This window comes from Telmatherina bonti (assembly GCF_933228915.1).
Source record: "Telmatherina bonti genome assembly, chromosome: 17".
NCBI lineage: Eukaryota > Metazoa > Chordata > Actinopteri > Atheriniformes > Telmatherinidae > Telmatherina > Telmatherina bonti.
Window position 1 is genome coordinate 11,665,462 of NC_136615.1, and position 21,975 is coordinate 11,687,436.

A 21,975-nucleotide genomic window follows, 5' to 3' on the forward strand; every position below is an offset into this window, starting at 1 on the left:
GATGTGGGGGACATGCCGGGCCAGTTTAATCTTACATGAATAGATGCTCCGGGTTTGTCAACAATGTGCTTCAGATTGTTGTTTCGTTGCAGGTTTCTGGGTTTGGCCAGTGAGATTAGAGGACTTGCTGAGAGTGTCCAAACAAAATGCTCATTATATGGTGAATGGACTTGTATTTATATCGCACTTTTCCAGTCATGCTGAGCACTCGAGGCACATTGGGAGGCAACGCAGGGTTCAGTGTCTTGCCCAAGGACACTTCGGCATGTAGTCAGGTAAAGCCTGGAATCAATTCTCCAACTTTTTGGATAACAGATCACTGCTCATCCTCAGTTATAGCTCTGTCGGTCAGGGGTCATCAACTCCGGTCCTCGAGAGCTACCATCCTGCAGGTTTTAGTGTTTTCCTGGTGCAACACACCTGATTTAAATAAAAAGGTTCTCCAACAACTTTTGCACCTGCCTGTTAATGAGCCATTGTTTTGGATCAGGTGTGTTGCAGCAGTGAAACACTAATGGGTGCGTTCACATCAGGATAGTCCACTGGACTCTGTCCAATTGGGGACTCGGCTCAGTTGTTGGGGGGTGTATCCATTTAGACCGAGATTGCATTCATGCTGCACTTTGGTCAAAGCAGCCAAACCTTTACAATAATATATTCCCATGAACACTATAGGTGGTGCTGCACGAATGTTTAACAGAAGAGAGGACCAGACCTTCGTTAGGAAGAAAACTCTGTTGCGAGTTAAACATAAGAGACAAAACTATCGCTGTTTTGGGTTTTTTATTTTGTCTTGTGCAAGTATACTGCAGAAATACACTGCAACGATGACCGCAGTATGAACAACAGATGAGGCAGAGGACTCTTAACGCGATCGTTATTTACCCACAATGCAATGCTACACCAAATGCAAGAAGTGACTTTTCTTTGTAGTTTGCTTGAAATGGGCCAAGACCTGCGTTTGTAGGCAAACCGAGTCCACTTCTTTGGCGCATTCACAGCTCCCCAAACGAAGTGGACTTTCCGAGCAAACAGACTTGGATCTGAATTAAAAAGGCTGATGTGAATGTGCCCTAAAACCTGCAGGACGGTGGATCATGAGGTCCGGAGTTGGTGACGGCTGCTGTAGGCCGTAGCTATGTCTATTGTGAAGTCAGTTCTGATGAGACGCAGCGGCTTGGCTCATGGGCACTTCCTGCTTCTCTTCCCTTCACAGCTGTTCAACTACTTTTGGATTTCTATCAGTGGGGCGAAAGGCTATTTTTGCTCTATTAATGTTTTGTTATAAAAATATTGCCATCTGGTGCAAATATGAACTATGGATTGTTATATTTTTACAGAAACAGTCACAAATGGTTTTGTATAGTTTCAAAACCTGTAATTGTTTATTTGTCTACAGTTAATACATCTTTATTAATCAACGGAGCAGCAGTTTCCAGTGACACTCCTTGCTTATTCCACCCACAGATGTTTTTCAGTAACAGTTAGTGCTCTGCTGTGTCACACTGCTGTACGCCTCCAGGATTTGACTGCATCTTAACAGATGAAAAGACAAAATGAAATAATTGGCAGTCATTTTATGTGTGAACAGCTCCATGCAAACAAATATGCATGGACTATGTGTTGCCTCTGAACACAATGGACTCACCACTAAAAAGAGGCTCTTTGGATAGAATGAAAAGAGGTTGTGTATGAGTGAAAATTTCCTAAAATTGTTCCCTAAAACCCATCAAACTTCACTCCATGATCACTATACTATGGATATTGCTGCATACCTCGATGCGTTGGTACGTACTGTACTTGGATGTGTTAGTTTAACATTTTCTTTATCTCGGATTTGCAGGGATGGTGGAAGAAAGAAGACAGTGCAAAGCCCTACAGGCTGTCTCCAACCAGATCGATTTTCAAGCTCACTGGGGAAATTATTTGTCGCAGAAAGCACAAAAGAAGAAGAAAAAAAGAAAAGTCAGCACCATAGAACAAGTGAACAAATAACCAAGTCTGACTGATGGCGAGGAGGAGCGAGTTGGTGCTTCACCCTTGCATTCGATTTTCTATTGTTCACTTTAACTTTCGCCTTTTAAATGAAGCCAAATAAGAAGCAGGACTCGGTGGCGGTAAAGAGGAGCTACCAGCACCACAGATTTATTCTAAAATGGGAAAATTACTGCTACATTTGTTTGGTTGTTATCATAGAATCTCCTCAATAAAAAGTTTAGTGATTTTATGTGATGCAAGAAGAAAAACCTTTTAACAGCACCTCTTGAGACTCGTTTCCCTCCGATCAAATATGTGCCACATAGAAGGCAACGCAGAAACACATTTAATTAACAGAGAGCAAATTAAACAATATAAAGAAAAGGCAGGAAAGCAGCCCTGCAGCATTTGTTTTCTTTGTAATTAAACGTCCCTTTTTGTTGCCTTTTCCTCAAGCATCTCCCTAAGGCAGTTTTAGTCAACAAGTAGATCCTCAGAAGAACAACACAAACTCAGGCGGCACTTCTTCAAGGCAAAACCAAAAGTAACAAAAGCCACCTCATCGCTGCAAGCTACTGGCTGCAGAAAAAACAGACAAAACTGTGGGTTTAGTTTTTACTTTTACAGCAGCAGTTCTCAGAGTTCTGACCACATTGTGGGTCCCAAGATAATTGTACAGGGGTTGCCAGATTATTGTACAAAATACAGCAAAGGGATTTTATTAGGACCATCTGAATTAATGCCTTAATGCATAAAAATTAATCTGTAAAATTAACATCCTATTTTTAAAAGCACATTAATGCATCAACAACTAAATTATCAATCATGCCATGTTAAGAATCCGAATCTGGCAAAGGTTTCGGAACCACTGATCTAACAGATGTTTGGATCTTATTGTGAGAATAACATGTTGCTACATGTTTTTTTTATAATGTTGGTGCAACAATTCAAATGTTGCATATTTGTTCTTCTGTTAATACTGTATAAATCAGCTAGAAGGAGCATGCACGTTCTCATAGCTGAGGTAATCCACTCCATTTATTCACTCATTCATTATCCAAACTGCTTAGTCCGATGAAGGGTCGCGGGGGTAATCCACTTCTTCAATGCTAAAAATATAAAGTTCCAAATCCCATTGTTTTGCAGAATGTGTCATTGGTACGTTGGTAAATTGATACTTAAAGTCAAAATCTTGTTGATATACTGAAAACCGAGCGTGTGTGTAGAGCATTGACTGTATATAGAAAGATGGACAGAGCCTCCGTGGCGTCACCCATAGGTTTCTGAAGAGCTGAACTGAAGTTCGGTGGGCGGTTCCTACAATTGCCATCTTGGCAGCGTCATGCGCGTTGTCTATCTCGGAAAATACAATATGGCCAAAGAGGTAGAGCTGAGAGGGGGGCTGTGAGCATGGAGTTGGATGATTGACTTCGAGTGAACTCTGAGCTGTGTGTAGCTATGAGCTACCCCAGAGCTAACAGGAGCTAGCATGCTAATGAGGGTTAGCGGGCTAAAGCCAAGTCACGTTGTTAACTGGCTAAAAACCACAGTTGTTCTACGTTCTTTCTTGAAGCGGGAGACTGTATACCTGTCAATCCAATGGACACGCCCCTAAATATGCTAAATTTTAAGATTAAATTATTTTTAAACAGAGGAGTTAGAAAAACATTGACTCCCCTCCACAGTTGTCATGAAGGTAAACCTGACCTATTTAACTGAAAATAGATTTTTGTACCAGACTGTATTATAAACATGTTTATTTCTGTTAAGTTGGTCTTTTTAACATTGGAGTCTATGGGAATTTGCTCTGTTTTGGAGCCCCTAGTAGATGAGGGGGGGGAACTGCAAATTTTGGCACTTCCGCATAGGCTTCAGATTTAACCACCGGAGGTTGGCGCTTGATGTAGAGATGAATACAAACAGCAAACTGACTGCTTCATCTATCTGCTGTAGAAGTTTCTGTTATTGGAAATTTTCAACCCTTCACTCAAGTTTAAGCGTGAAGAGTCTCTTCATACTGTGTGATGTTTGATTCAGGACTGTGTATTCAGATGTTGCCCTCACTGTTGCAAAACTCACTGGCCACTATGACTGGGGCAAGATGTTGTGCTTTCTGATCATATCGTTGTGCCTTGTGTGCTAAAGGAAGAAAAAGCTTATAAACAAGTGCAAATGCTCATGATCAACTGGTTTGGTCCATTACGCCAACTAAGCAGTAACCTAAACCAAAATTTTAATGTAAGAAATTGTGACCTTAAACCTGCTTTCTGAGTTTTCTCATTTCAACAAACACACATGCAATCATGTTCATTTCCACATGTATATTTCATTCACAGCAACATAAAACACAAAGCGTGAATCTCCTGGAATACCACTGTGGATCTATCACACACCTTACTGTGAAACCAAACTGCTGAATGCGCTTTGTTCGCTTTTTTTCCCCACAGCTAAACTGTATCCTCAACATACAAATGCACACATCCAAGTAGCTCAGTGAGTCAATATGTCTCTATTCAAAAGTACTTCAGTAAATACAACAGTAGGTAAATGAGTTGCAGTTCCAGGGGACTCCAGCTCCTGCGGCATTGAGTGAACGCCTCACTGTTCATTCATTCCTCTTATTTAAACTACCTTCAGTTCAGCCTGTACCCAGCTGAAGCTGCTACAGTCAGTTCATTACAAAACAAGCAACACCTCCACTGAGCATGAGGATGACAAGTCAATAGCCTGTTTTACGTCAAAGTTATCAGATAGAGATTGTTTCTCAGACTTTTGTGGCTTTTTATATAGTTTACACAGGAAAAACGAGGAAGTGATACACTGTGTTATAGCTGAGCTAACAAAGTGTTCTCAGTTTCCATCATAGCAGTGCTGGAGCACTTTAATGTTTCATATTACAGCCGTGACTATCAGCTCATGTTTTCCTGGGCTGCTGAACTTATGGTGATAAGCAGGCTGTTCAGATTCAGATGGTTCTGTAATGCCACAGACCGGTAAAAAAAAACAAAAAAACAAAACCTATATCCAGTACTTCGTTTAATGGCATTTAAAAATTCATCCTTTGGTTGATGGCTTCCTTGATAAGTTTCCCGGTCAGAAGCTGGAAATTTGGTGTTACTGAGTTTAACGTTGGTTAAAGCCGTAAGATAGCCTGAGTTGGTAACTGTGTTGGAGTAACACCTTATCCCAAATAGGACATAGTAATACATCAAAATCATTTGCAGCAAGGTTGTAGCCAAAGGGGGGGGGATTAGAGAGATACTGTGTGCCACACTGCAATGAATAAAATGTAAGTTAGTGGGAATATAAGTCATGTAAATGAGCTTGGTTTACAGTGCATGCAAAACCACAGTGATATAACAACGTGATAATTATTGTACTGTATTAATGCTTGCAAATTTGTACTCTTATTTCACAGGGATCAGACCCTTCGGAAGAAAGGGATGAAGGTGCTGCACCTCTCTGCAACAGGCAGCTACACGAAGCTGGACATTCATGGTTGAAAAAAGAGCTGCTGTAGAATATCTCTGAGGTACTTTTAGCAAAACACATAAAAAACATTACATTCAGGAAACTTTCCCAAAGCAAACAGTGAAATTCAATTAGTGAAAAAAAGATAACACATACAACCCCAAGAATAGATCAGAAATACTGGTCTATCTATACTGAAAACGCTTCCATTTCAGATCTGTGTGGGAGGCAACAATAAGTAAGATGATATAAGAATTAGGTGTTTTAAGTCACTGTAATAGCAATCCAGTATCAATTAGACACATTGTTCCTATCTGTCTGAGTGTAAGCTTGCTGTAAAGGGGTATGGTACAAGTTTTAGTCACTGATTCCAGGACTCCACGAGTGGTTGAACAACAAAGCCGTACCAGTCACGATTTCCCAAAGGAGCTCACATTGACATGAATGTTCATGATCTAACTGTGACCAAGAGTCCATCAAAACTGATATACTCATCCCACTTACGTATCATGTACTATGAATAGCAGAGTTACTCAGCTATATCTCTTGAGGGCTGTGTTTCTGACGGTTTTCATTGTATCCCTGCTCCAACAGACCTAACTGAATCCTTTCATGCATAGCGGTCACTTTAGTGGACATCCATTTAAATATATATATATATATATATATATGTGTGTGTGTGTGTGTATGTATTTTGCCTTAGTGATAAATAGAAAAAGAAACTTATACAGCTATATTTTTTATGATATTTGCACCTTATAAATATGATCATATATTATTTTATAAATATTTTATAAAATGCAATAAATCATTAAATAAATTCTAAGTAAAATATTAGTAAAATATTAGTAATACACACTATTTAAAAAAAATGTGGAATTGATTTTCAATAATGCATGCACGAAAGGGTAAATGAACGAGTCATTCTGCAAAATTTCACAGGCTTTTGGATTCATTTAAAGCCAGTCAGGTGTGTTGGAGCAGGAAACATTGAAAACCTGCAGGTCCGAGATCCTGTAGCTCTAATGTATAGAAACCAAGATGAACGACAACATACCATAAAGATAACAGGAACATATTTTCCTATGTTACCATTTCTTTCTTCATACCTGAAATGCATGGGGTGTGTCGTCCACACAGTACACTCTGAGGGTGAAGCCCAGAGAGTTGCTGCTGTCTGGACTCCCAAACACTGCAAGCCTTAGCCGCTTGGCTGCCTCCTGGTTCAGCGGCTCCCCCACTAGTGCGTAGCGACCCGGCTGCCCCAGCAGCACATGGCACCTCTGGGCCTCCAGCAGACAGTAGCAGGATGTACTCTCCTCATCCACAGACATCACTTCCTTTGGATGAAGGGACACATGAGGAGAGAAAAGATTTAGTTGCTGAGCAGTGAGGATATATTGTGAAACAACAGCTGCTCATTTCAGGCCTGCAGGTTAATCATGAGAAGATTTTAGAGTTAGATTTCGGTCAGACTGATGATCATCATTATGATTACATGATCATTAACATTTAAACTCCCGCCAAGAATGAAAAAGCAGGTTTAACTTAATTATTTAGCCTGTGTTTCCTTCACTCAGCCAAATCTTTACATTTGTGACCTCTGCTAAATGTTTTCAGTCACAATTACACAAAAAGAAGATGATAAATAGCTATGCACACACCAACAATTTAGGCAACAAATACAGCACTTTTAATATTAAAAACTGAAGGGCTAATACCACGACACTTCACAGACAACACCCTGGAAACCTTCCAGGACACCCAGGATAAGGATCTGGGGAAAGCTGAATGAGGGCCAAATAAATAATGACACATCTCTGTAAACAGATGGAGATACAGTAACACTGACAAAACGGATTAGCAGGGTGCAGTTGTGTCTGATGGCCAATTGCTCCTTATCTTGTGCTAAATATCTCCCCAAATCACCTCTGAAACACAACTCTGACCCTGCGGTCCCCTCTGCATATCGCCCGGTGGAGGCATATAAAGCAATGCAGAGTAATTTAGTGGCCCCCAGCTTCTTAAATCTGCCCCATTAGCGCTGCAGCATACATGACAGATCTCCATGACATAGCTCATCCCCTGCCAGGCAGCCAGGGGAGAAATGATAGAGTCAAACAAGTGTAAAAAAGTGCAGGCTTAAATGGGAATGCCGCTGAGAGGCAGATGGGGTGACAGACAGAAGGGGAGGGCAAAGGAAAGAGAGGAAGACAGATTGGGAGAGGGACCTCCATTTCCCATTATATCACTAATTCTAAAGATTAAGTTTTGAGTAAGCATCCTTCCTGAGATAAAGGCCTCATTATTTCTCCGTGACAGAGACGGTCTACAGCGTTACATTCAGGGAATCTCTTCCCTTCTCTCCCTCAACCTGCTTCTGTCTTTCAGTCTATCTCATCCCTCTCTGCTGACTTTCTCTTATTCCCTCCTCTATATTGGCATATAGCTCCCATCAGAGATGGGTATTTTGATAGCCCCCTTTTGTGCAACACATCTGTGGGCAAATTAGAACTGTGTAAATGTCACATAGTGAAGGAGGCAGACTACAGAGAGCCGCAGACCCCCAAGTTCAAGCAAACTCTGGCTTTGGAGTCATTCTAACATGATGAGGTCCCCGAAGCTTTATGATGAGGTTAGTTAAACATTAAAAGAGCATCTTAGAAGTGTCTACTCTGCTGAGGAAGGTAGGGGAAATGAAGAGAGTGGATATATAGATTGAACACAGGTGTCAGAGTGCTCTTCTGTGAAACTGTGAAGATGCTCTGTAGGGCAGCATTGAAGGACTCTTTTTAAAGGTGTTATTTTACTGAAAAAAACCAGAAGAGGAAGAGAAAAAGAAGAAAAGTCACAGCTGCAACTGCAGAAATAGCATCATAATGCATTTAGAGTAGTAAAGTCTTAAATGTTTGAAAAGCACACTTGCCGTTTCTTTAATCTATTTGTGGTTGCACACCTCCGTATCAGGCAGGAGTGTGTCCATTTTAACCTTTTAGGTGTGTGTTTGCAAATTTAACTTCTGACAGCAATCAGAGTAGATTCTTAACACCTTCCGCACAAGTCAGAGTGTATAAATCATTAACTCCACACAGCAATTATCCAGCTGTTTAGGGTGCTTTTAACAAAACTCTTGGACCCAATATCGTAAAGGCTGCAGAAAAGGAAGCACTGATTTATATTTGAATTATTTTGCAAGCTGTATATACTGTGGATGTCAGCAGCTGTGCATGCACACTCACTCATGGTGCAACACAAACCCTGCCTACACAGCAGCTGAGAGAAGCACACTGGAACTGTGAGTATGGCAGAAGTAAATATTAACTAAAAAAACAACACACACATGCACGCAGATGTAAGATATAGGATGCTTTCATGTTGAAACGACTCGTCCTAATGTACTGACAATGCAACAACTATTATCGTAACACGATTATACATGAATGAAAACATATATTGGGTTGCATTTCTACCAACATATAACTATAATTATCCCTCTGGAAATACACTTTAGGTTGCTTGTTTGCACATATGAAAAAAAAATCCCCTGTACAATAATGAAGCTCATCTGTGAAACCATTTCAGAAATTAACAATATGTGCAGTTTATGTGGAATTTTTTTATTCCTGTATGTGCCTTGTAGTAAAGGCTAATTATATGTTGTATATTAAGTGTATGTGTAAATAAACAATAGCTAGAGAGGTTCATGTGCTGCAGGGATGTTAAAAATGCTTGCAGGAACACAACACATATGCAATAGCAATAATAAAGTGTAGATAAACCTATGCATTCAGTTTGAATGGGTAGGTACCGCATATTAATATGATGAGATATGCTAATGACATGAGATTGCAACATATAAAATCATTGCATATAACTATTATAATTTTTGTGTAGTTCATGTACCTAATAACCTAAATCCTTATTTACCCATACTTATTTTATCTAATGGTAAGATATTGTCCAGTGATGGAAAAACCAGGAATTCAGCTGAGGGACATTTTAAGGTGTTTATAGATTGTGAAAGTGTGGTTTCTAAGTTTTTCACTGATGTCAAAATACAATGAAATCCAAAAAATACTTTAAAAACAGATGATAGGTGAAACTCCCCTGTCTCAAGTTTTCTGGAAGAATCCAAATTCAGAAACAAAATATCCGCAGTTGTACCCTTTTAACATGCGGTTATTTTCCTTCAGCTAGCATGTTTAGCACATTTATGTTAGCAGGACTTCTGCCAGACAGACTTCATACTGGTTTTCTGGTGGCTGTTCACATTATGTCACATCACTCATGATATGGCAACATCCACCTCAGATATGACATTATAAATCACTCTGTGCTTGCTTGACTAGGATGAAACATTTCTGTGAATGTTTTTAAAAATCATATTCTGGACAAAAGTTTGTCCTGAAGTTGTGACAGAAAACTGAACTTGTTAATGATCAGTGAGATAAAATCAAAATGGCTCACCTCCCACTTGTTGTCCTGGATTTGTCTCTTTAACCGGATGGTCCAATTATCAGGAGGGACTTCCACACAATGTGCTATGGTCATGGCAATGGGACAGGACAGGTCGAGGCCTGGCGGGCCATATGTGACCGCAGGGCTCAGGAAGATCTCTGAGCCATCCTCGGACACAGTGCTGCACACACAGACGTAACATTAATTAAATCAAATCTTTCATTTCAATCCGCTTCAGAGTAAAAAAAAAAAAAAAAAAAAAAAGAAGATCAGAGGGGTTTAATAGAATATGAAAATGGAAAAAAAGAAGGTCTTTACAGAGGAAGAAATGTGTGAGCAAGCTTTCAGAGTGTGACCCTTGGCTTTAAACAAAGTAAACTCAAATCATTCGACACCCATAATGAATCAATCTTTTACAAGCTGACACCCTGACACACAGATAGAGGAAGATTAAAGCACCAAGACTAATGGACAGTGAGGCTGGGGAGGACAGGCTTTAGCACAGAGCGTGTAAGCTTCGTGGGTCGATGGAGCTTATGAAGCCTGCTTCGGCCAGCCTGGTGACAGATTAGCCAGGCCAAGCTGCTCTTGGCCAGGGGCCCAAACTTGGCTGGAGGCCCTAAAGACTGAGAGCAATCGATGGGACCACCATCAGTCATGCAGCTGGTCTGGCTGGATCCCTCACATACACAGCGCACAATATTGGAGCTGTTGTCAGAGCAGCAGCACGGATATTTCTCAGCACCATTAATATAACTGCGGTGGGGACAGACGACGACGTGGAGACGCAGATGCACCACCAGCGTGTACGGAGTGAGTGGAACAGTTTACAGCATGTATGTGGAAATGACAGGAAACACAAACAGAATGCACGGTTTCTATTGGCTGCAAGAACACCGTCACATGATTCACATATTACCAGAGGTGGGATGATAATTTTCTACATGTGGGGGAAGATACTAAAAAAAGAAAATTATTGTATTCATCTTTCTAACACACAATCACACACATACTGCTGTGATAACAGAGGTCATATATAGAATCATAAGAGATAAAACACCTTTACATTAATAAAAGTCCATAGATAAGATGGTTGTTGTGGGGTGCAGTATGTGAAGCATGACGTGGGGGACAACATCGTGGACAAAGCTTCTTATGAGGTATGAACGGACCAGATCCAAAAAAACTTCCTTCTCATTCTTCCAGCTTCAAAAACAAGAAGGTTCTTGCTTCCTGCAGAGTATGTAACAAGCTTAAGCAGGTACTTAGAGTTAGAAATATAACAACTCCAGTGTCACCTATTTGTTCTGATGAAATATGCAAAAATAATTTTATGTTGTTGAAATGTACTTTTGTTATAGGAAAAGCTAAAAAATGAAACAACAAATAATTCTCCGGTTAGTGTGGCAGCAAAAAGCTATTTTCAGAGAGCTCAAATCCTGCTCCTTTATGCCCCTCTACAATAGAGTGACATGCCTGTCTGTGTATTTCTGCAGAAGCTTTCATCACCGTCAGTCGGGGACAATCACTTTTAGCTCCTGGTGACGTCATTGAATTCAGGAAGTGTAGAAGAAGAAGATTTGTCAGTTCAGGAGCACATCTTTTTTTTTTTTTTTAATTTTACCTTATATCTAAGTGGACTATTGAAGTTTATCAACATTGCACATGAATAAAAATAACAATATAAACAAAACTGCGAAAGGAGTGAAGATAAGGAAATGGGTGGAATTTTATATACCATAACTGGTGCCAAATGACACAAATCAACACATCTGGTGCATATTTCTAATTTCATAACAGAACTTTCTAACGTCACAAGTTTTTGTAAAATGGATAAGGAGAGATTGGTGACTGGGAGAAATAACTGGAACCATTTAGTCTTGTACTGGTCCTCAAATAGGAAACAAAGTTTAAGCACTTTGTATTCAAAGTTTAAGCTAAATATCTGGATCCAGCTAAAAATCTATGTAGGATAGATATTTTATTGTGTGTCCATGTACAGGCTGATGGACTGTTGTCATATCTAGTGTGCAAGCTGCATCTCGCCTGTTAATGGCTTAGATAGGCTCCAGCAACTCTGAATTTAATTAAACTGTATCGAAAATGAAGGATATTTCATTGTATAATACTAATGTAGCAACCTAAAAGTACTAATGTGTTTTATATATTTGAAGTTCCCATGAAATTTCACTCCATGATGCAACTCTGACAGCCGCTGAAGGAATAAATAATTTCACTGTCGACTTATTGAAATGATCCTTCTCTTAAATGCTTAAAGAAAAGAAATCAAAAATATTTTTATTTTTTATTTATCTAATTTTCTCATCTAGAGGAAATAATCATGATTGTAAACACAATACAAGAACATGCACCTTTAATGGTCACGAGAGAACCAGCATGCGAAGCGTAGAAATGGCGCCCATAAACGTTACGGCCATGTTGTAAAAAGGATTTACGTTAGAATAATTTCAGAGCTGAATTTTTTTTTTTTTGTGTGTCTTGTCCAGTATTTAAGCAAGCAGAACGATGGTCTGGATGCTGTGTTCTGCTGAGCAAATTTTCTTTGCCAAGGGAAGCTTTATAGATATAATGATCCCCTTGACTTTCTGAATTTTCTATTTTATTTCTATATTTATTTTGTATTATTGTTTGAATTGTAGAGTTTGTACTGCTGGACCGGAGAGGACAGACGAAAGACAGAAAGAGAAAGAAGAGAAAACACCTCATAGGAAAAGTGAAAGAGACACGCACGTGCCCCCCCCCCCCCACACACACACACACACACACACACACACACACACACACTCACGCATCCACACTTCCTCCTTAAGCACACCCTATCCACCCATTCTCTTACACACGCTCAGACTCACACTCTCCTAACCCCATGCCTCCACTCACATACTCCCCTATACACACATACACACCTCATAACAGTATAACTCATAATAGTAAAACACTGTTAAATGAATCTTTTTATGTTTTTAACCCTTTCATGCCCTGTAGTGGGCACCTATTTATAAGCTCTTTTCTTGCATATTCATGTATGAGGAGGGTATTTTCGCAAATAAACTACTTTTTTTTTTTTTTTTTGTTTTTTTTACAAAAATGTGAAAAATGTTGCATTATTTTTATTATTAATTCATGCATGAAAGGGTTAATGAACTTTAAGTATATGTATTTACTCCTCAGTGTTATTTTTAATGTCCATGCAATGAGGCTTGAAGTTCATAAAAGTGTCTCCATGGCACTTTGAAATTGGCAAATGTGGATTTGATTTAGAACTTGCTGTGTTTGTTTTTTGTCATTTATGTGCTATAAAACTATTAATCTACAGATCAATTTATAGATCTACATGGAAGTATCAGCCATGTTTGTGTCCCATATTTGCACGACAACCTGACAGCAAGTCATTAAGGGAGTATAAGCACTTATTTTGTTCCACTTAAAGCACAGTTTAAATCCAACTAGCAAAGTGTTGTAACTTAGAAATCATACGTTGGTTTACATTTGATGTCTCTCTGAAGCTCATGACTCAACCCTCTGTGCTTCTTTTATAATCCACCTACCTCCTATTCCCGATGTGGACCGATTGGCTTGTTAAACAAACGACAGATAGGAAAGTTTCTGATGAAGTACGTCTTGTTTTCAGAAGTATAAAATGTAAGAATATGACAGTAAATCTAAGTTCCATGTTGTGGTAGGAAAGCTTGTGTGTACGGCATCTTACCAACTCGCTCCCTCAAGACATTTCATAGATTAAAACATGTTTTTCTCTAAGACGGTAATTAAAACTGCACATACAAGATAAATAATTAAAGCCATCGCAGCCAACATTTTGTGTGATCAGATGTTAGCTGCAGTGGGATGTTTCCTACTGAGGCTAATGGCAGCATTTTACCCGTGTCACAACTTGTGGTCGAGCTGTTTGGCTTCCGTCATCACTTTGTGATGCGTGGTGCAGTGTGAAGCTTTAGTTTTCATTAAGCTTTTACCAAATAACATCACGGAATTAAAAGATGTGCTTTCTGGAAGTTAAATCACACACCAGGGCAACATCTTGTCCATGCAGCTGCACTTTTCGTACTAATCAGCCCCCAGCTCAGAGGAAACCACGGCTACCTGCTGCTGGGGAAATGCTGATGAGCCCGACTGCACGTGAACAAAGACCAAACGTCATTAACCAGCATCTCTGATTGTGTTTATGAAAGAGAACCATCACTCCTCCATGATGGCTATAATTATGGTTATTAGTAAAAGATTTTTTCTTTCTTTTTTCAATCAAAACAAAATAATTTCTTTGCTTATTTTCGCTCTAATGAAAGGAATCTATTACAATCACCTTTTAAGCTGCATCTTGATTTTAAAAAAAGACCTCCATCTTAAATACAGACAAGTTTGTATTAAACCTTGCATGCTTACACTGGAAGCTAAATGCAGTTAAGCAAGTGGTGCTCAGGCAACAGAATTCCATTAGAAAAACTCTCCTTCCTGCTTCTGCTACTCTAGATTTAATCCACAGAACATGATGTGAACAGCTGTGGTGTGACAGCACTTTCTATCAAAGAAATAGCCCCTATGAAAACCGCTGACAGCGCTTTATTTTATTACTAACTTGTCAAATGTTAATACCTAACACTTGTCACTGCAGTGTGCAGCTATACAGCATTTTATGCAAGCCAAGAAGTTAATAAAAATCTAACGGATTTTGTGCAGCTCTCTCTTGAGCCCCAAAATGCTTCAAACTGTGGTCTCATATATGCAGCCGTAAGAGCTTTTTATTAGAGTATAATTTCTAGCATAAAAAGTGATCCCTATTGATCTATAATTTAAGAAACAAAACATGTTTGATATAATTTGCCATTTTTAAAACCTGACTAAAATATCATGAAACTCAGCAGGTAATCACCATACAAGAGGGACTTACATGAAAAGTCGGCGCATCATCATTAAAAGACGTCATCATAACAGCACATTTTAACATTAAATAACAATAATAAGTCTCAGCTGCAATTTTGGTGCAATAAAGCAATTAAATAGACAAAATACAACAATTTAGCCCATTTCAATACAAAATGACCTCTTTAATAAATGTCCTCCACTCAGCAACCTTTGAATAGTAGTGCTAGTTTAATTTCCATACCAGATATAGCCTGGACCTCCAGGGTGGAGGGGTTTAAAACAAGAGAAATCAATATCCCTTCAAGAGCAATGGGCCTAACGATAACACATCCAGAAAAAGATGCTTTAGGTGTCAAACCTAAAGACAGACACAGTCATGGCCTGACTCTGCTCTGCAAAGCATTTTAACCTCAATTAAGATGATTATTTTTGCCGCTTTGCTTTTTTGGGATTATTAGCATCCTCACTCTGCTATCAGTGTGTTTTGAATCGCAGCAGTTCAGGAGATCAGCAAACGTCACGAATTTGCCATTTTTGCCATCACGCGCCCCCTAACGCTGCCTAACGCCGCCTAACGCCCCCTAATTCTGCATCCATCTTGCATCCTACTTCATCTGTTATCTCTCTCAGGCCAGCAAAAGACAATCTTACGATGACTCTTGTGTTGTTCCCTTCTGTTTTTTAATCATCTTGCATTTCTTTGCTGAATCAGCGACGTTGTGTGTTCAAAACAGCCAGTTCCTTATAATACTGTGAAGCAAAACTCTGCTGCAACTTCACGTTACGTCTCGGATGTATAAGTTGTATTGTGTGGTTTCTCAGCCTTGAAATGCCTCTGGGCAGCAACAGCTCTTCAAATGCACATCATAGATCTTACCGTGTCATCAAACAAGTCCGGCACACCGAGTTTTAAGGTCAAAAAGTTCTGTAATGCATCTTTAAATCAGTCCAAAAACACCAGAAACAGAATAAAACCACAGACTTTTGCCATTCTTGGCTTCTTCTCTGTCTTCTTTGGGTGCTTTTTATTTGGTGGCTTCTGTGATAGACTGATAGACTGTATATAAAGAGATAGACGTAGCCTCCATGACGTCACCCACAGGTCTCTTAAGAGCCGAATTGAAGCTCGGTGGGCGGTTCCTACCATCACCATGTTGGCAGAGGCATGCGTGTCGTCTTGCTCGGAAAATACAAATATGGGCAAAGAGGTGGAGCTAAGAGGGGGGCTGTGATCATGGTGGATGATTGACATTGAGTGAACTCCGACCTGCCTGTAGCTAAGAGCTAACCTGGACATAATGGGAGCTAACCAGCTAACGAAGGTAAGCTGGCTAAAGCTAAGTCACGTTGTTAACCGGCTAAAAACCGTGGTTGTTCTACATTCTTCTTACTTGAAGTAGGAGATCGGATACCTGTCAATCAAAAGGACAGGCTCCTAAATATGCCAAATTTCGAGATTAAATTACTTTCAAACGGGCGAGTTAGAAAAAATTCACTCCCCCCACAGTTGTCATGAAGGTAAACCTGACCTACTAAACCGAAAATGGATTCCTGAACCAGGCTGTAAACGTGTTTATTTCTGCCGTGAAGTTGGCCTTTTTAACATGGGAGTCGATTTGCGCTGTTTTGCAGCCCCTAGTGGATGAAGGGGGAACTGCAGTTTGATGCACTTCCGCATAGGCTTCACTTTTTACCGCTGAAGGTTTCTGCTTGCTTCTGTGTTATTTTCTTCCTGTTTTTCTTCTCTGGTTTATTCCCTTCACTGGCTGGATGTCAGCTATACAACTCAACACTGCCCCGATGGTTTCCAGTGGTATTGCTCCGTTTTCTCCTTCCAGTGGAGTTAAGCCCCTTAAAAATATACCAAAAAAACACGCGGAAATGTTGTTGTGTCCGTCTGCATATCCATCTCCTGAATAGAACATAAATGGGCCTTAACTGTGGATTAAATGTGGATTTGGGTATAGTATGTTTGGTGATAGCTGGCCCTCCCGTTCACTGGCAGACTCGTGTCAGGCTTTGGGGATAAAGTGAAGTCAGAAAATATTACACCTAAAGTTTGTGAATTCTTCCAAAAACAACCACAAGTCAAACTTTTACAGGGACCCAATCTCTGGCAGGTTTAGCTGACACTATAGATCGTCTCTCTTCAAAGAGGGTTCAGAAAATAAATAACAAAAACAAAAAAACAAAAATACAGCTCAGTTCATTCACTCAAACCTTTGTCTCACATCGCATCAGGTATATTTTGTCACACATCATGATTTCGTCCTTGAACACACCTCTCTGTCCCCCTGCTGAGCTGGAGCGGATCACACACAAAACAACTTTTTGACGCCCAGAGGACACACAGAAGCGCCTTTGAGCAGCTGAAACTGAGCCAGAGCTGATCGATTCCTTGCCTTTGCAAAGGAAGGCAAGTTCTTATGTAGATGGCCGAGGTTTGAATAGGAAGAAAGGATCCAATTTCTCCCCTGGACTCTGCGGCTGTCAGAAGATAGGCTTTGACTGACAGCTCAGTGGTGCACGGATCCTGCAGCTACTTAAACGACAGCCAGAGAAGTAAACAGCATCAGGCTTATCAGAGCAAAGCAGCAGCTTGGAGGGCAGCAGTTTGGCTGAACAGCAGAGACTTAAGGCAGAGGAGTGTGCAACCGGTCCCCTGAAACTGAGCTGTTAGCCGCAGCCTATATGTGACCTTGGATACTTTCCCTTCCCCTCGTGACCTCAGGCACTTAACGGGTGGGTGGAAGTGCAGTGAGATGACAGCTGGATTTCAGATGGCCATGAATGTCACTTTGGATTCTTCTTGAAAACCAAATTTCAACAAGCACAACTTGCACACCCTGATGTTTGGCTGATATTACGCTTACAGACATTATGATATGTCTTCTTTAAATGTCCAAAAAAAAAAAACCCAAACAAAAAAACCCCCAGACTTCTGCTTGTCTGATAGCTTTGAAAGGCTCCACTGCGAAGGTGTCAAAGGTATTAGTTTCCTTTTTCCATCAGGTCTTATCTATTATGCCATTTTTCTTCTCGAGCAGGAGCTTTGTGAAAAGCTCTTCAACAAAGTTACAGAAATAGCTGTCTGCTGCATCTAAATCCTAAAGCATATCAAAGCCAATCTGTCCATCCAGCCAAAAAGAACCAGATCGGTATCGCCTATCATTATAACTTTACAGACTTTCGAATATTCACTACTCTAACCAGTCAAGATGGAGAGAGATACTGTCAGGAGTTATGTCTACAGACACAAAACAGGCTGGCGGAGTTGTGAAGTGCATTTTCCTCTGCTGAGACAGTTGCTTAAGGCAGTAATGCAATCCGTCTACAGCTGCCTATGTATCTTCGACACATCATGTCCTTCCCTGTAGTGTCTGCAAGATGAAAAGAAGCCACACGCTGGGTGGGAACATGTGCATATGTGTACAGTGTATGTCACAGCGTAGCATCAGTGAGAGAGTGGCGCTAGCTCGGGAATGAGAGAAGGAGATGACGTTGCAGGAGGATGGATGAGAGAAGGGCTGAGAGATTAAAAGAAAGCAGCCTGAGAAGAAGACTGCACCCCCTCAGCGAGAGTCCCTCACCTGCTGTCCTCCTGGTTGATGCTCATGTACATTTCCCAGGTAGTGTCTTCTGCAATCCCCCCGTGAGGCACCAACAGACTGATACCTGCCGAGAAAAAAAGGCGAGTGCGAGAACTGATCAGCACATAAGTCGGACGTGCACACACACATGACACACACCTGCTCAGCTGTCAGGTCTCTTTACTGAGGCTGACAGCAAGAAGGGTGACGGCCCCAGAAAAAAAAAAAAATGGAAGCAAGTCTCAAAGGCCTTGTGAATCAGTGCCGCCAGCACTCTCTTTGTCACAAACCGACACGTGCACAGACTGCCTCCTTCGTAAACATGAGCTCACATAAAATAGGCAGCGTTGTTCGGCATCATAAACAATTACTGCCAATCTGGAGGCAGATAAAGCCCCTTGAGGGACAGGATGATGAATGTAGGCCACGAGAAAGAGATGCCTGAGTAATGTAGCAGAATGAGCAGCAAATTGTTACATCATACTACGCTACGCTTCTGCACGTTGTGCATTATGTGCCTTCTAAATGTTAACGCTGGAATCAATAATAGTCTTTAAATACATTTAGTTGATGAACACACATTCACATTAAATATTTACTGTGGGTAGAAACACGTGCGTCTAATTCATCAGGTTTGTCAGGTGACTGTTAGAATAGTACTAAACAGTGTAATTACGCTCAGTCAATAACATTTTTGCAGCTTTAAAATGTATGTAATCCATCAAAGTGCACTAAATTCATGACGAATCTTTTGTTAAGTTTTGGTTTCATGTTGAATTAACTCGAGTTTTCAAACACAGGAGGTGTGGATTAAGTAAAATAGTCCCGCAGTGGGGCTGCACGGTGGCGCAGTGGTTAGCACTGTGGCCTCACAGCAAGAAGGTCGCTGGTTCGATCCTTGGCTGGTTTCAGTGGCCTTTCTGTGTGGAGTTTGCATGTTCTCCCCGTGTATGCGTGGGTTCTCTCCGGGTACTCTGGCTTCCTCCCACCATCCAAAGACATGCATGTTAGGTTAATTGGTCACTCTAAATTGCCCCTAGGAGTGAGTGTGGTTGTTCGTCTCTCTGTGTGTGGCCCTGCGATGGACTGGCGAGCTGTCCAGGCTGTACCCTGCCTGTCGCCCAAAGCCGGCTGGGATAGGCTCCAGCTTCCCCACGACCCTGAATTGGAATAAGCGGTTTGGAAAATGAATGAATGAGTCCCGCAGTGGGCTCACCTGTGTTGGGTACCACCAGCCTGCCTCCAGCGTGGCCAAACACTGCAGTTGCTTTGTGTAGAGGCCTGCTGGGGGTCAGACAGACTTGTGGAGTGAAAAGGTTTTTGCCTCTTCTGCCCAGCGTTGTCCCCACTGCAACCCCTCTGTAGTCTGGAGCCAAGCCCCGCGGAAATGTCTGAGGGTGGGACACGACGTGGTACTCTGCCCTTTCCGCTGTCCCTGCGGACGCAATGAAAGCTCACATTTGGTTGCACTAAAAAGCCATTTCATAAACTCTGGCATTGGTATGATGCGGCCTTTCATCTTCCACAGAAAAACAAGCAACAGGAGGAAATAACAGCTTTGTTTACATTTAGGAAATGTTTACACAGAAACAAATTGCTCACCAACTGACTTTTCATTGCAGCCAGACTGAAACTGGGCTCGGAAAGGCCCAAGGATTGGGATGTCAAGGATTTAGCCTCCCGCTGAAACAATGAGCCTTGGGCTATAGAAAGAGCAACACTTTGCATTTAAAGATCCAACAGGCTGGAATGTCTTGAGCCTGTTGACAATGCCGTTTCTATGCAAAAGACTAATGCAGCCACCATGACAACCGCTGCTTTTTTAATATACGGCTGTTTTAAAATTCAGCGATTACCGTCGCTGTTGCCATCTTGGGTTTTTGGAGCCAGAAGGGATGCTCAAGGGATGGATGAGTGTGAAAACAAGGACGCTATATGCATTTCCACTGGGTGAATAAAAGCAGCCACATTCATGATGATGCATTTTAAATGACTGAGTTGCTTTAACGTTTATAATCTAGTGTACAGTTTGGAGGAAATGGGAAATATGCTGCGATCGTTTTCAGCAACCAGTGGGAGACATTTCTTTCTGTTGTAAAGTTGGGCAGATTAACATGCGGGTCTAGGGAGATTGGAGATAAACTGTGTATAAGAGATGGAAAAATGGCTTAAATATCCCAAAGTTTAACACTCTTCCCTCATCAAAATCACAGACACATAAAGGTGCAGTGCAGAAAAAAGTTATTGGTCAATTAAAAAAAAGACATATCTAATTAAAAACAGTGTTTCTATTGATTTTTAATCACTTTATTAAAATAACTTTTCAGTTTTTATTCTCTTAGAATAAGCCTTTTATATCTGCCACCATTTCACTACGGTGTCTCTGAATGATCAAACAACTGTGCGTATGTAGAGGGAGCCCTTTGAGTTTTAAAACTGCAGCACCTGCTTTGTTTGACAGGTGCTGGAGACAGGGGTGTGTATGGGCAAAAATCTGGCGATACAATATATCGTATCACAAGATGGGCCAACAATACGATATATTGCGATAAATCAGAATATTAAAAGCAAGACAATATATTGCTGTTAATTCAGGGCTGATCACTTTAATATTAAGTATCTATCTATCTATCTATCTATCTCTCTATCAGTCTATCGATTAGGGCTGTGACGATATGCTTTTGTCTTGATTTGATTCGATTCAGATCTTTTGGGTGCCGATTTGATTGAAATTGCGATTCTCACAATTCTTCGATATTGTTGATTTTTGTAGATTAAAAACAAAATAAATGAATAAAACCTTTTCATTTTTCTTGATTTCAAGAAGGGAAAAAACAACCTAGTAGCCAGACCATCATTCTGCTGCTATAATGCCCAAGAAGACAAGTAAAAAGATGACAAAAATTTTGTAATGGATTATCTTTTATTTAACAAAAAAATCGATTTTAAAATTGTAAAGCAAAAAAATCCAGATTTTTGAGTTTTTCCCACCCTTACTATTTATCTATCCATCCATCCATCTGATATAAGAATGAAGTGTGAGTTAGGTGTGTTGGGTTGTTACAAGCGTTAGGTGTTGTCAGAAGCAAGGAGTGTTTATAAGAATATTGAGCTTAGAAAGGGAGACCGTTGCTTTTATAGGATTCGACTGATGTTTTCTTCATCATAAGGCCTCAAACAGGCAAAGTCGGCACCACTGACGGCAGTACCAAACAGTGTTTCAGAGGAGTGCATTACACACTAATTTACCAGCAGTCAGATAGATATTACTTATTTTTCTTTTTAATTGAAATATAATAGTTTTACTTTGTTGTGTTTCTTCTGTATGGATGACACACTGACAACGGTATACACTTTGATTTTTGAATATCTAAACATGCGGCAGTGAAAACAGCTGGCAGTATGTGTCACGAATGCATAAAAATGCATGACAGGCGTAGCGACGGCAACACGAGGAGACATGGATTGGTGAATGGTCAATTTGTTATGTATGAAAGCTTTCTTAGAAATTGCCTGAGGAGGAAAACAGATTCAAAGCATGATGGATTATCCCTCCGCCTGCTACGACGAAGCTGCA

General features: G+C 40.6%; 1 protein-coding gene across 1 annotated transcript in view; it reads right to left on the reverse strand.

The window, feature by feature from the left end:
• LOC306767919 (netrin receptor UNC5D-like) overlaps positions 1-21,975 on the reverse strand; it is a gene marked incomplete at both ends in the record, with an annotated part of 211,736 nt that overhangs the window by 6,646 nt on the left and 183,115 nt on the right. The window contains 4 exons of the mRNA XM_079256085.1: positions 6,558-6,788; positions 9,916-10,087; positions 18,399-18,483; positions 19,615-19,833. Coding sequence (XP_079112211.1) covers positions 6,558-6,788; positions 9,916-10,087; positions 18,399-18,483; positions 19,615-19,833 — 707 coding nt within the window. The remainder of the gene's footprint in view (positions 1-6,557; positions 6,789-9,915; positions 10,088-18,398; positions 18,484-19,614; positions 19,834-21,975) is intronic.